The 13,263-nt window shown below is 42.3% G+C and overlaps 2 protein-coding genes across 5 annotated transcripts in view; both read right to left on the reverse strand.

Annotated features, from left to right (window-relative positions):
* LOC116057164 (NACHT, LRR and PYD domains-containing protein 3-like) overlaps positions 1-11,256 on the reverse strand; it is a 120,675-nt gene extending 109,419 nt beyond the window's left edge. For 2 of the 4 annotated variants that reach the window (XM_036001058.1, XM_036001056.1), the window contains exons 1-11: positions 11,070-11,256; positions 9,677-9,779; positions 9,347-9,454; positions 7,698-7,808; positions 7,312-7,419; positions 3,788-3,866; positions 3,384-3,612; positions 1,385-3,194; positions 1,106-1,279; positions 837-1,010; positions 568-741 (exon numbers count right to left, since the gene is read on the reverse strand). In XM_036001058.1, the coding sequence (XP_035856951.1) occupies positions 568-741; positions 837-1,010; positions 1,106-1,279; positions 1,385-3,194; positions 3,384-3,612; positions 3,788-3,866; positions 7,312-7,419; positions 7,698-7,808; positions 9,347-9,454; positions 9,677-9,765 (3,056 nt within the window). In that variant the 5' untranslated portion in view covers positions 9,766-9,779; positions 11,070-11,256. Of the gene's footprint in view, positions 1-567; positions 742-836; positions 1,011-1,105; positions 1,280-1,384; positions 3,195-3,383; positions 3,613-3,787; positions 3,867-7,311; positions 7,420-7,697; positions 7,809-9,346; positions 9,455-9,676; positions 9,783-11,069 lie in introns of all 4 variants that reach the window. The other 2 variants (XR_004897299.1, XM_036001057.1) reach the window with 2 other exon arrangements.
* LOC116057155 (zinc finger protein 271-like) overlaps positions 1-13,263 on the reverse strand; it is a 191,947-nt gene that overhangs the window by 118,879 nt on the left and 59,805 nt on the right. The gene's annotated exons all lie outside the window — the stretch shown is intronic.

Consider the following 13,263-nt stretch of genomic DNA (forward strand, 5'->3'; position numbering starts at 1 on the left):
GCTGTGGACTTCTATGTCTCTGTCTGTGATGTGGACATAGCTATCCTGATTCGGTCTGGTTTCCCCATGTGCAGATCCACATACACAACGTAGTAAGACTGTCAAAAAGGGGATCGTCACATCGGCTTGAGCCTTCCTCAGGGTGTAGCGAAGGTAAGCTGAAAAGGGTAAAGGAAGCTAAAAAGAGAACAGAAGAGAGTAGCTGAGCTTCCGCCAGACAACTCTGACTGGCTTTTGGTCGTTGCAGAGAGTTTTGCGAAATAAAAAAGGGCAGAACAGCGAGCTGGCCTTCTTGTTGTTGGACTATTAAGTAATATTAGCTGACTTGTTATGTCTTGTGTTGTTGCACCTTTGGATCTATTAGCAGAGTTGTTGACTCGCTAGATTTTGATTACAAGTAATGTAATCATAACAAATGCACGTGTAGAGGTATCGATATTTATGATAGCAGTGTAGAAGTAAATTACGGTGAAACTGTAGGGACACAAATTGAGAAAAAAAAAATATTAATGTTACACAATGTTGCTTTAAATTGCATTGTTACTTAGGTCCTAACTGAACACCAACCTTAGAGTTTCCAGTCTGCAGTGTGGACTCTTCAGTCCAGAGGACAAATGCTTCACTCCTGAATCCTGCAGCTCGTTGTTACTCAGGTCCAGCTCTCTCAGACTAGAGGACTGGAAGCTAAGAACTGAGGACAGAGCTTCACAGCTTCTCTCTGACAGGTCACAGCCACTCAGTCTGAAAGAGATTCAATAAAAAATAAATCCAATATTTAACATAGGAAGAAAATAACCGCACACAGTGTGATACTTTTTAATTAACTGAAAACTAACCTGAGAGTTTCCAGTCTGCAGTGTGGACTCTTCAGTGCAGGAGACAACAGCTTCACTCCTGAATCCTGCAGGACGTTATTACTCAGGTCCAGCTCTCTCAGACTAGAGGACTGGGAGCTGAGAACTGAGGGCAGAGCTTCACATCTTCTCTCTGACAATGTACAGCCACTCAACCTAAAAGAGATTCAATAGAAAGGCCATCCAATAATTAATATATGAAGAAAATAACAACTTAGAGGTTCATCATTTTCAAATAGATGAGCACCAACCTGAGAGTTTCCAGTCTACAGTGTGGACTCTCCAATCCAGAGGACAGATGCTTCACTCCTGAATCCTGCAGATCGTTATTACTCAGGTCCAGCTCTCTCAGACTAGAGGACTGGGAGCTGAGAACTGAGGACAGAGCTTCACAGCTTCTCTCTGACAGGGTACAGCCACACAGTCTGAAAAGGAATCAGCAACAGATAAGAACACAGATACAAACAAACAAAAACAAATTCTAATTAAAGAAAAATGTATTTATTATGGGTTGTTTTGCATGCACGTACAGAGCTTTGTTGGAGGCTTTGACCACTGAAAGCAGCCTCAGAAGAGCCTCCTCTGAAGCAGAGTATTTCTTCAGGTCAAACACATCCAGATTGTTTTCAGATGACAGTAAGATGAAGACCAGAGCTGACCACTGAGCAGGAGACAGTTTATCTGTGGAGAGACTTCCTGAACTCAGGGACTGTTGGATCTCCTCCTCTAGAGAACGATCATTCAGTTCATTCAGACAGTGGAACAGATTGATGCTTCTCTCTGCAGACAGATTCTCACTGATCTTTGTCTTGATGTACTCAACTGTTTCTTGATAGGTCTGTGAGCTACTTACTGCATATGTCATCAGACCTTTTAGGCGTTTCTGATTGGTCTGCAGTGAAAGACCCAGGAGGAAGCGGAGAAACAGGTCCAGGTGTCCATTTGGACTCTCTAAGGCCTTGTCCACAGCACTCTGATGGAGACGTTTTACTTTAGGTTTGACTCTCAAGGCATTAGGCAGCATGGATGTTGATTGTTCTTCTGAAAGCAGATTGAGTCCAGAGTTGATGAATGTCAGATGGACATGAAGAGCAGCCAGGAACTCCTGAACACTCAGATGGACGAAGCAGAACACCTTGCCCTGGTACAGTCCTCTCTCCTCTTTAAATATCTGTGTGAACACTCCTGAGTACACTGAGGCTTCTCTGATATCGATGCCACACTCTGTCAGGTCTGATTCATAGAAGATCAGGTTGCCTTTCTGCAGCTGCTCAAAAGCCAGTTTTCCCAGAGACTCAATCATCTTCTTCGTCTTTTTATTCCAGTTTGAATCGGTCCCAGCTCCTCCATCGTATTTGATGTTCTTTAGTTTGGACTGAACCACCAGGAAGTGGATGTACATCTCAGTCAGGGTCTTGGGCAGCTCTCCTCCCCCTCTGGTTTTCAACACCTTCTCCAGAACTGTAGCAGTGATCCAGCAGAAGACTGGGATGTGGCACATGATGTGGAGACTTCGTGATGTCTTAATGTGAGAGATTATTCTGCTGGCCTGCTCCTTATCTCTGTATCTCTTACTGAAGTACTCCTCCTTCTGTGGGTCAGTGAACCCTCTGATCTCTGTCACCATGTCAACACACTCAGCAGGGATCTGATTGGCTGCTGCAGGTCGTGTGGTTATCCAGAGGCGAGCAGAGGGAAGCAGTTTCCCCCTGATGAGGTTTGTCAGCAGCACATCCACTGAGGTGGACTCTGTAACATCAGTCAGGACCTCAGTGTTGTGGAAGTCCAGAGGAAGTCGACACTCATCCAGACCGTCAAAGATGAACACAACCTGCTCTTCAAACCTGCAGATTCCTGCTTCTTTGGTTTCACTAAAGAAGTGATCAACAAGTTCCACCAAGCTGTACTTTTTCTCTTTCAGCACATTCAGCTCTCTGAAAGTGAATGGAAATATGAACAGGATGTCCTGGTTGGCTTTGTCTTCAGCCCAGTCCAGAGTGAACTTCTGTGTTAAGACTGTTTTCCCGATGCCAGCTACTCCCTTTGTCATCACTCTTCTGATTGGTTCATCTCTTCCAGGTAGGGCTTTAAAGATGTCTTCTTGTCTGATTGTTTTTTCTGGGTTTGCTGGTTTCCTAGATGCTATTTCAATCTGTCTGATCTCATGTTCTTCATTGACCTCTGCAGTCCCTCCCTCCATGATGAAGATCTCTGTGAACATCTTATTCAGAAGGGTTGGGTTTCCTGCTTTAGCAATCCCCTCAAACACACACTGGAACTTTTTCTCCAGGTTGGACTTGAATTTAGGGCGGCATACTGCAACACAAGTTTGTGAACAACCTAACAAACAAACAACAAATTAAATCACAGAATCTAAACATTTAAGGCTGTATCAGTTTTAAGAAAAACAGCCTTGGATCTGATGCAGATGTGTGCAGTTTAGTTACAGCATAGTTTGGAAATATACACTTCTCACATTTTGCCTCCATTTCCTTTTTCCATCATGATAAATCTGTTAAATCCTCTTACTGCTCTTCAGACGATCAGCCAGCTCCTCCTGCTCCATTCTCCTCAGGAAGTGCAGTGTGATCTTCAGAAATGCCTCTCTGCTGCTCCTCCTCTGCTCTTCATCCTCACCGTCCAACACATCTTCATCTTCCCTCTGACTCTCTAAGCATTCTGGGTAATCTGGACTCAGAACCTTCTGAAACTTCTTCAGCTCGTTCTTTACAAAAGTGACGATGCTTTCCTCCAACAGCTGGAACAGAATGATAAACTCAACATTTAGTTTAAAGAACTCAACATGTGATTCATCTCTCAGTCTGAAGGCCTGTTGGTTTGAAAAGAGCAGCATGGAGACTATTGGGATCTGAATGGTAGTTTATCATTTCATTTGTAGATAATAATGAAAACACCATTTAATATGTACACACCATAAATATGGAGTCCAGGTCCGTTTGCTGCTGCTGGGCAGACTGACCACCGAGGCCCTCTGAGCTCTCCTGGTGATCTCTGTAGAGAAAACATCAAGTGTAAGAACATTTAATGATCTGTGCACAGTCCTGATGATGACAACTGTGGCTCTTGAGATAGCACAATGGAGTGTTATGTGATTCAGGACAATAGTTTAGACGCATACTGGTCATTGGCTAAATCACCAAATGCATCGATGACATCGTATCGAGGATTACTGTACAGACATTCCTGAATAAGAAGAATCTTTTTTTTTTTAACAGGGACAGCAATCAATATGAGGCAATAGATGGCAGTTTCTCAGAGTTTTTAAATAGGTGCAATTGAATACACCATTATTTTAATGATTTATTTGGAGCCGACATCTTTTACCTTCGTTCGAGTTTCCATAACTCACTCACAGGTAAGCCAAAATGTTCCTACACCGTTGACTTCAGGGGAGCAGGAGAATTTTCCAGTTCTGTTGTTTCTCCGTCATCTCCAACTCTGATGAATAAATGTTACCCAGTGTCTTTAGCTGCATGCTACCAGCCTGTAAGCTAAACTGTGTCTGTTGTTTTTATCTTTGGTCGTACACAAGTAGGCTGGGGTGTAGAGAGAAAAAATACTGGGGGACTTGTAGATCGTGTTTCTGATTTAGATAGTCGAAATTGAAAGCTCATTTGGATAAATTCTGGAATTTAAAATCAAAATCGTGACACGCAGCATATTCACAAATGCCTACAACTCAGGGTTTTGGGATTTTCGAAATACAAGAAATCCAGGTATGCGCTCCATAGAGCTATGAGCAGTGTGAAGTAGTCTGGAACAATTGAAGTATATTTCCAGGATAATTGCCTGACATCTGGCGCGTGCCCTTCACCTTTTGATCTCTGTGTTGCCGTTCTCCAAATCCCTTTGCTACTGGAAACAACAACACATTACAAGCTAGCAAGCTACAAGCTGAAAATGGCAAGCTTTCAAAAAATTAAGATTGTGCAACAAGGCAGGCCTCCTTGGTTCTTTTGGGGAATGATTGTAAAAATTTACAAAGAATGTTTACGGCATTTCCTCTCTAACTGGGACATTTTGCGACCGATTGGTAGGATTGCTGTGGACAAATTACACACAGAGATACACTGGTACTTTTAACCATGTATCCAGCTAATTTAAATATCTGACGTTACTGTATTGTGTCAACAGTTAACTTCATTTAAAGGAACACGCCGACTTATTGGGAATTTAGCTTATTCACCGTAACCCCCAAAGTTAGACAAGTCGATACATACCCTTCTCATCTCCATGCATGCTGTAAGGCTGTCTGACGGCTCCAGCAGCATCAGCCCATCACAGTACATGCAGGTGAACGGTTCCAGCAAATCTACTGCTCCCAATAAGTGACAAAATAATGGCAACATGTTCCTATATACATGTTGTGATTTGTATAGTCACAGCGTGTACAAAAAACAACATAACATGAGACACAGCCATCTTCTAACCGTAAACAAACCGGGAACTATATTCTCAGGCGGAAGAATATAGTACTTGGGCGGAATGATTTGCTTTGCAGCAAACCTGTCTGAGAATATAGTTCCCGGTTTGTTTACGGTTATAAGATGGCTGTGTCTCATGTTACGTTGTTTTTTGTACACGCTGTGACTCTACAAATCACAACATGTAAATAGGAACATGTTGGTGTTATTTTGTCACTTATTGGGAGCAGTAGATTTGATGGAACCATTCACCTGCATGTACTGTGATGGGCTGCTGCCTCTGGAGCCGTCAGACAGCCTTACAGAACGCACGGAGATGAGAAGGGTATGTATGGACTTGTCTAACTCTGGGGGTTACAATGAATAAGCTAAATTCCCAATAAGTCGGTGTGTTCCTTTAATATTGTATGTGACGTTTTCTTTTGCAGGGTGCAAATGTTCCACCAAAACAAGTTCCTTCCTGAGACTATTTAGCAGAGCCACCGTCGCTGTATCCAGAGCATAGCAACTCAACCTCCTATCCTAGCATATATATGTGGTGTAGCCAGGCATTACTCCACAGCGCTGTGGACATAGGTCTGGCAATTCGAGACTAAGTGCAAAGAGGCAATACGGGGATAATGTGGACTCTAACTACCAGGGCTCCAACACCAGGAACATGTGGTCTGGACTAAGAACCATCACAGACTCCAAGAGGAAACCAGCAGTGCTTAGGTAACCTGGACCTGGTGGCCAAGCTCTTAAGGTGTGTGCAGATCAACTGGAAGATGTCTTCATAGACATTTTCAACCTCTCACTGCTCCAGTCTGTAGTCCCCACATGACTCAAGAAGACCAGCAAGGGCGGACTGGTCATTGGGAGGTTCGGAAGATTTCCCAAATGGCCGGTCCATCCCGGGCCAAACCAGACGTCATATTTCAATTTCAGATGTCAGTTACAGTCCTGGACGTATTAAAACAGGTGACCGTGCAGCTCTCAGCCATGAAATGGGCTGGCTGTCACATCCGCAGCAGCGCAAAATGGAGCTCTTGCCTGGCCGTCAATCTGGGCCAGTTTAATACTGTCAATTAAGAGGGGGATGCGAACGGCCCGCCCCTCCCAACTTTGGCTCAGCCTGACCCTCGGCCGTGTCACCTCCCTCTGAAGTTACACAGTTTAGAATCGTTGGTTACACAGAGAAAACTGAAAATGTCAAAATGGAAAAAAAAGTGATGGTGGAGATGAGAGAAATGGGCAGCGCAGAGAAGTTGAGATTAAAAAGAAAAAAAAGCTGTTGGAGCAGGATGATGCAAAATGCGCTAAATTAACTGACATGCTCCTTAGTGGAAAGGCCAAGGTTAGCACTGTCAGCGAGAGCAGCACTGATGAAGCAGGACCAGGACCCAGAGGAAGAGACATGACAGGTGCACTATTGGTACGTTTGGCAATAATATGTGTGCATTAGGTCAAAGCGGTTTTGAGAAGGATTATGCATTTATTATGCTATTATAACAATGACTTCCTAAACTCATTAATATATGCCAATAATTCTAGTGTATCACAAGTTTACAAGGCTTTTATTTTTTATGTAAATACAGTATGCAACATATTCAAGTTTATTATTATTTCTATTGTTATTAGTTAAGTCCAGTCATGGTGGTGATGAGAAGGAGGACAATGATGAAGAAGAGGAGGACAGGCAGGAGGAGTATGGAGCAGGAGGAACCAGCACAGATACAGTGAAAGGTACAAGTCCAGTGTGCAGGGCTGTATAACTTAGTGTTGGGTTGTTTTGGTCTCTTTTTGTAGTGTTATTATTTCTACTATTAAAATTACTTCCAAAAAAGGTTCTGATCTGGTTTATTGGCATTTCTTTAAACAAATCACAATAGTCTTGGGTGGTGCTAATATGTCTGGTGGTTCTGGTCCTGGTATCACTGGGCATCAGATTAAAATCACATTTAGTGGCATCGCCAAACCTAGACCATGAAGCTCTGAGAGAGTCTGATAATAACAAAGTTTTAAATTCTTACCTTTCATCAACAGCTTGTCCAACTTTAAACTGAATAAGACGACCCATAGACCAGTCACTCTTCATGGACACACAGCTGGGTTCAGGTCCTGGTTTCTGCTGCTGCATCCTGATACAAACAAAGACAGTGGATGAGTAACGATTCACCAAAATGTAATCTGATCAATGATGCTGTCTCATCTCAGTCGTTGGCTCTTTGTTGACTATTAAAGTAAGAAGTACATTTTATTTAATTTTATTTATTTATACAGTAGGTGTATACTGTGATGTCACTGCTGACACATTATATTGTTGAGTCCTACAACAGACTACACAGCTCTGGACCAAGTCCTGATTCTTCTTCTCAGGAGAGGCAGATAATTACAAAGTTCATTTTCAAATTCTTACCTTCCATCAGCAGCTTGTCCATCTTTAAACTGAATAAGGCGACCCATAGACCGGTCACTCTTCATGGACACACAGCTGGGTTCAGGTCCTGGTTCAGGTCTTTGCTGCAGACTAATGAAAAGTTGTTTAAGATGAAAATAATACTTTTAACTAGTTACAGTTTTATTATTATATCAATAATGATATATGTCTCATTTTGAGAATTGAGTGTCAGGATGAATACTATAAATGGATCTGTCTCAGAGTAGATCATGTTGTGAACATGTCAACTTTTCTTAGTGCTGCACTCTGAAGCAGAAGCTCACGTCACTTTGGCTATGTTCAGACTGCAGGCAAAAGTGGCCCAAATCTGATCCAGGTCAGACTTCTTCAGAAGTAGTGTGAACACTCGAATCTAACCCAGATCTGATTTTGTCAAATCAGATTCAGGCTACTTCCTGTGTTTTGTGTGTAGATCTGATTTTTTTCAATACGGCCGCAGTGTGAACAACCAAGGCGGATTTGATGCGACTTTTACCTCAATAACCCATGCTGCACCCTCTCTCCCCGCGGGGAGGGATGGGGCCCCCTGCTCCCGGTGCGGCTGTCCTCAGTGTGCCCCAACTGCGTTGCGTTGCCAAGGCGGGGATCGGCTCACGTCCCCACCCGGCCCGTCTTGAAACAAAGACCAAGGAGTCTTAACGCGCGCGCAAGTCAGAGGGTCGCCCCGTGGCGCAATGAAAGAGAGGGCCGGCGCGTGCCGGCTGCGGTGGGATCCCGGTCCCTCGGGGTCGGGCGCACCACCAGCCTGTCTCACCCACACCGTCAGGGGAGGTGGAGCGTGAGCGCGTGTGATAGGACCCAAAAGATGGTGAACTATGCCTGGGCAGGGCGAAGCCAGAGGAAACTCTGGTGCAGGCCCGTAGCTGTCCTGACGTGCAAATCGGTCGTCCGGTCACACAGACCTCTGTAGTGAATTTGCAGCCAAAAGGCCAAAATAGCCAATTTGTCTCTCTTTCTCTTCATTATTCTCCTCCTCAGCACATGCTCATTAATGTCATGGCTGCCATTACACAAACATTTTGAAATAAAAGTGAAAATGCTTACTTCCTCCATAACCTCCCTAACTTTAGTGCAACAGCGTGCTGACTCTGATGTCATTGTTATTGTTCTTTTGCGCATGCGGGTCAGTTCGAAACTGCAAACAGTTCACAGTGGAATCTGATATAGGCCACATTTTAAAAGACAATGTGAACAGCCAAACAAAAAATCAGATCTGAGCAAAAAATCTGAATCAAGCATTAAGACTTGCTGTGTGAACGTAGCTTTTGACTCAACATGAGTCTGATGACTTTAGACTCAACTTCACAAAAAAAAATTAAAAACAATGACTTGTGATTTCACTTGGACTTGATATCCTCCCAAAGCCCAAACATGTATTATGATCTTTTAAATGTTTTTGTTGTTGTAATGAATCAACTCTTCATGTTCCTGAAAACAGACTTTCAGCCGTTGTAAAAAAGGTGTTTGGCAGTTCAGACCTGGCTGGTGGTTCTGGTCCTGGTATCACTGGGCATCAGATCAAAACCACATTATGTGGCATCGCTGAACCTTGACTATGAAGCTCTAAGAGAGTCAAATAATAATAAAGTTCACTTTTAAATTCTTACCTTTCATCAACAGCTTGTCCATCTTTAAATTTAATAGGACGATCCATAGACCGGTCACTCTTCATGGACACACAGCTGGGTTCAGGTTCAGGTTTCTGCTGCTGCATCCTGATACAAACAAAGACAGTGGATCAGTAACTATTCACCAAAATATAATCTGATGAAAGATGCTGTCTCATCTCAGTTGATAATCAGTCGTTGGCTCTTTTCTGAATAATAAAGTTAGTAGTTGAATATTCATATACATATATATTCAGTGTGAATCATGATGGAGGAGTGATTTGAGTGCTGAACTCTAACATGGAGAAGAGTCCATCATCATCATCTCACCTCTGAGCTTTGGTCTGGCTGTCATGGTCCCCACACAGAGTGGTTTTAGAGGGAGGGGCTCCCTCCTCTCTGTCCTCACACTGACTCATAGCAGAGTCCTCACCTGCTGGGAGACATGACCTCTGTTACTGTAGGCCTATAAACATGTAAAACTCCCAATTTGCCATATACCATCATGTTGAGCGTTTTTATTACATTATATACCATATTATCTTTCTATACTATAACTATATGAATACAAACTAAGTGCATTACATAACATAAACATTAACATTATTATGTTAACATGTTAAGGTCTGCTGTATTATTGTAGATGTTAAAATATTCTTCTAATGTGTTTATTTTGGACTCTTTTCTGCATTTCTTTACTTCCTATTTAAGTCTTCATGCTGCAGCAATGGATGACTTTTGTTCTCTGTGGATCAATAAAGTTTTATGTAATCTCATAAAAGAGGATTTTACTGCAGGATGTTGAACTCCATGGACCTCTTAAACTTATAAAACTCTGCTTCATTAACTTCTTTGATTCTTTTGTGATTCTACTGAACATTTTCACCTGACCATCTGCTGAGCTGCACTCTGTGTATGAAAGGCGCTATACAAATAAAGCTTATTATTATTATTATTATTATTATTATTATTATTATTATTATTATCGTTTTTAAAGATTATTTTTTTGGGCATTTAAGGCCTTTATTTTGACAGGACAGCTGAAGCAAAGGACCTCAGGTCGGAGTCGAATCCGGGGCCCGCTACATCGAGGAGTAAACCTCTATATATGGGGGCCTGATCTACCAACTGAGCTATCGGGACCCCCAGCTTCTCTTCTTTAAAATGACAGGAAACACAAAACTAGCTAAAGGAATCTGGCTTTTAACAGACCGATCAATTCATTGGTTAACCAAGACAATAATCAGCAGGTTGGTCATTCAGCCAACCTGTAACATCTTCAGAGCAGAACTTATACTAACACAGTACTTTGATAGCATGTATTGGTACTTTTACTGCAGTACAGAATAAACATTAGAGAGTTTAGATTCTTTCATGAGTTGTGTGTTTTAAATATGAATAATAATAAGTGTCAGTGATATTAAATGAGTCATTAATTGTCCTCACACTAACAGATAACCTTCAGTCCTGTCTCACTTTGTCAGCAAAGCTACTACATATTTCTATAAATATTTATTTTGAATCACCTCCATAATTGTTAGCATGGTTACCTCCTGTTGTTGGAAAGCTGGTGATCCTAAACACGGTGGCTAACAGCTAACTGTAAGGGTTAACCCTAACCTTAACACCCCTAACCCTAACTCTAACCAAACTTAACTCTTCAATGTATTTTACAGTTTGATGAAACTATCAGATCAGAAATCAGCTGAATAGTTTGACTTACCAAAAGTTTAACCTGGAGGAAACATCTGCGTCACAACACGGGATGAAGTGAAGTACCAGAGAGAGACTTTGACCTTTAATGTTCCTTATCAAGACACCTGATCACCAGTTACAGACACACACACACACACACACACACACACACACACACACACACACACACACACACACACACACACACACACACACACACACATTTTAATGCTTTTATTTGGATCTAAAAGGCATCACAAGAAAAAACAAGATCCAAATACTCTGGGAAGAGTTATTGACAAGGTGTCAGGTCTACATGACTCACATACTTTTACAGGTCTTTCCATTTATAATACTCAACACATTATCAACCTTTTGCAAGTCTTTTTGCCTCCTTTTTTCCAGCCCCCCTAGCTGCATCCCCCTGACCACATTCTTATGGACATGGCCTAAGCTTCCAAATAGCAGAGTTATTAGTTTACAGTTGTATCCAAGTTGGTGAACGAGATCTACCAGTGGTTGATATTTCAATAGTTTGGAATAGTAGCAAGTGTCCATATACAGATCAAAACAGCAGCCCACCTCAAAGATACATACAGATTTCATAACCTCATTTACAATTACAATGTCAGGAGTGTTTGGGCTGTTTTTGAAGTAGTCACTGTCAGATGTGTTAGGATGGAACCAGTTGAATTTTACAGTGCTGTGCTTGTAGATCTTGCTATCATGTCCATAGTTTATCACACACACACACACACACACACACACACACACACACACACACACACACACACACACACACACAGAGAGAGAGAGAGAGAGAGATCCAAAGTGCAACATTACAATTAGTGAGAAACGGCTGAACATTAACACTCTTCATCACAGGCAGATAAGTTTAAACATTAACTTTACAACACAGGATGAAGTGAAGTACCAGAGAGAGACTTTGAACTTTAATTTCCCTTATCAAGAAACCTGAGCACCAGTTACAGGACACACCTACACAACTACACACACACATACACACCTACACACACACACACACACACACACACACACACACACACACACACACACACCTCCCCTTAAATCTGGATGGGTTTGTCAGACCCAGCAGGTGGGAAACGCAGACATCCAATCTCCGGATCTGTCTAATTACTGACTCTGGCTAAAGAGTCGTGCTTCACAACATACTGCCATATGCTGTCAGGTCGCGTCCCAGCTGTACTGCCTGACCTGACCTGCTGAGAGTTTTAGTGCCAAAAATCTGTCAAAGCAGCCAATGTGGTGACATTTAACATCAATGGATGCTGTTATTAGAAGAAGAGATTGCTTACTGTGTGTGTGAATGGGTCCAAACTGGAAACATGGAACAAACATGACACACTGACAACAATGACTATGCTTTTTCAGTGATGGTTGCCATCTCAGGCTCTTTCTCCCTCTCCATCTCCTCGCTTATCCCCAAAACACACAGACACACACACACACACCTACACACACCTACACAAACACAGAGAGAGAGAGAGAGAGAGAGAGAGAGAGAGAGAGAGAGAGAGAGAGAGAGAGAGAGATCCAAAGTTCAACATTACAATTAGTGAGAAAAGGATGAACATTAACACTCTTCATCACAGGCAGATAAGTGTAAACATATGAAGATGGTTGACAGAAACGTAGTATTCATACTCAGCCCTTTAAGACAGAGACAAACCCTGGCAGCCATAACTCAGGGTCCTCCTGCCCTGCAGCTCAGCAGCAGATCATACTCTGACTTACTCCTCTTATTTTTAACAGACGGCCCTTAAAGAGTTCTTCAGGTTCTGCAGACTCCCGAACTAAGTTTCTGGAAAAAAGATACAAAACCTGTAAAAGTACCAATACCTCACTGTCAAGTGTGTATTACCTGTACCAAGCAGAATGAAAAATGTGAATTTTCCCTTGCGGGATATATAAAGGGATGTCTTTTCTTCTTCTACAACTGTATTACTACTTAACATTGTTAATAGAATAATTCTACAACGTATGAATTCCTGGTGTTGATGTACATTTGATCTGAAGACGCCGTCACAGTTCATAACTTCAGAGTCAGAGAGACGTCAGAACCAGTCCAACCTGTTCACACACCCAGTCAGAGTCAGAGAAGTCCCCCATCAGATGATGGAGTTCTACTATCTGTCCACTAGATGGAGCTAACTGACCATCTAATGAGCTAAAGATCAGGA

Source organism: Sander lucioperca, chromosome 5 (genome assembly GCF_008315115.2).
Source record: "Sander lucioperca isolate FBNREF2018 chromosome 5, SLUC_FBN_1.2, whole genome shotgun sequence".
Lineage (NCBI taxonomy): Eukaryota > Metazoa > Chordata > Actinopteri > Perciformes > Percidae > Sander > Sander lucioperca.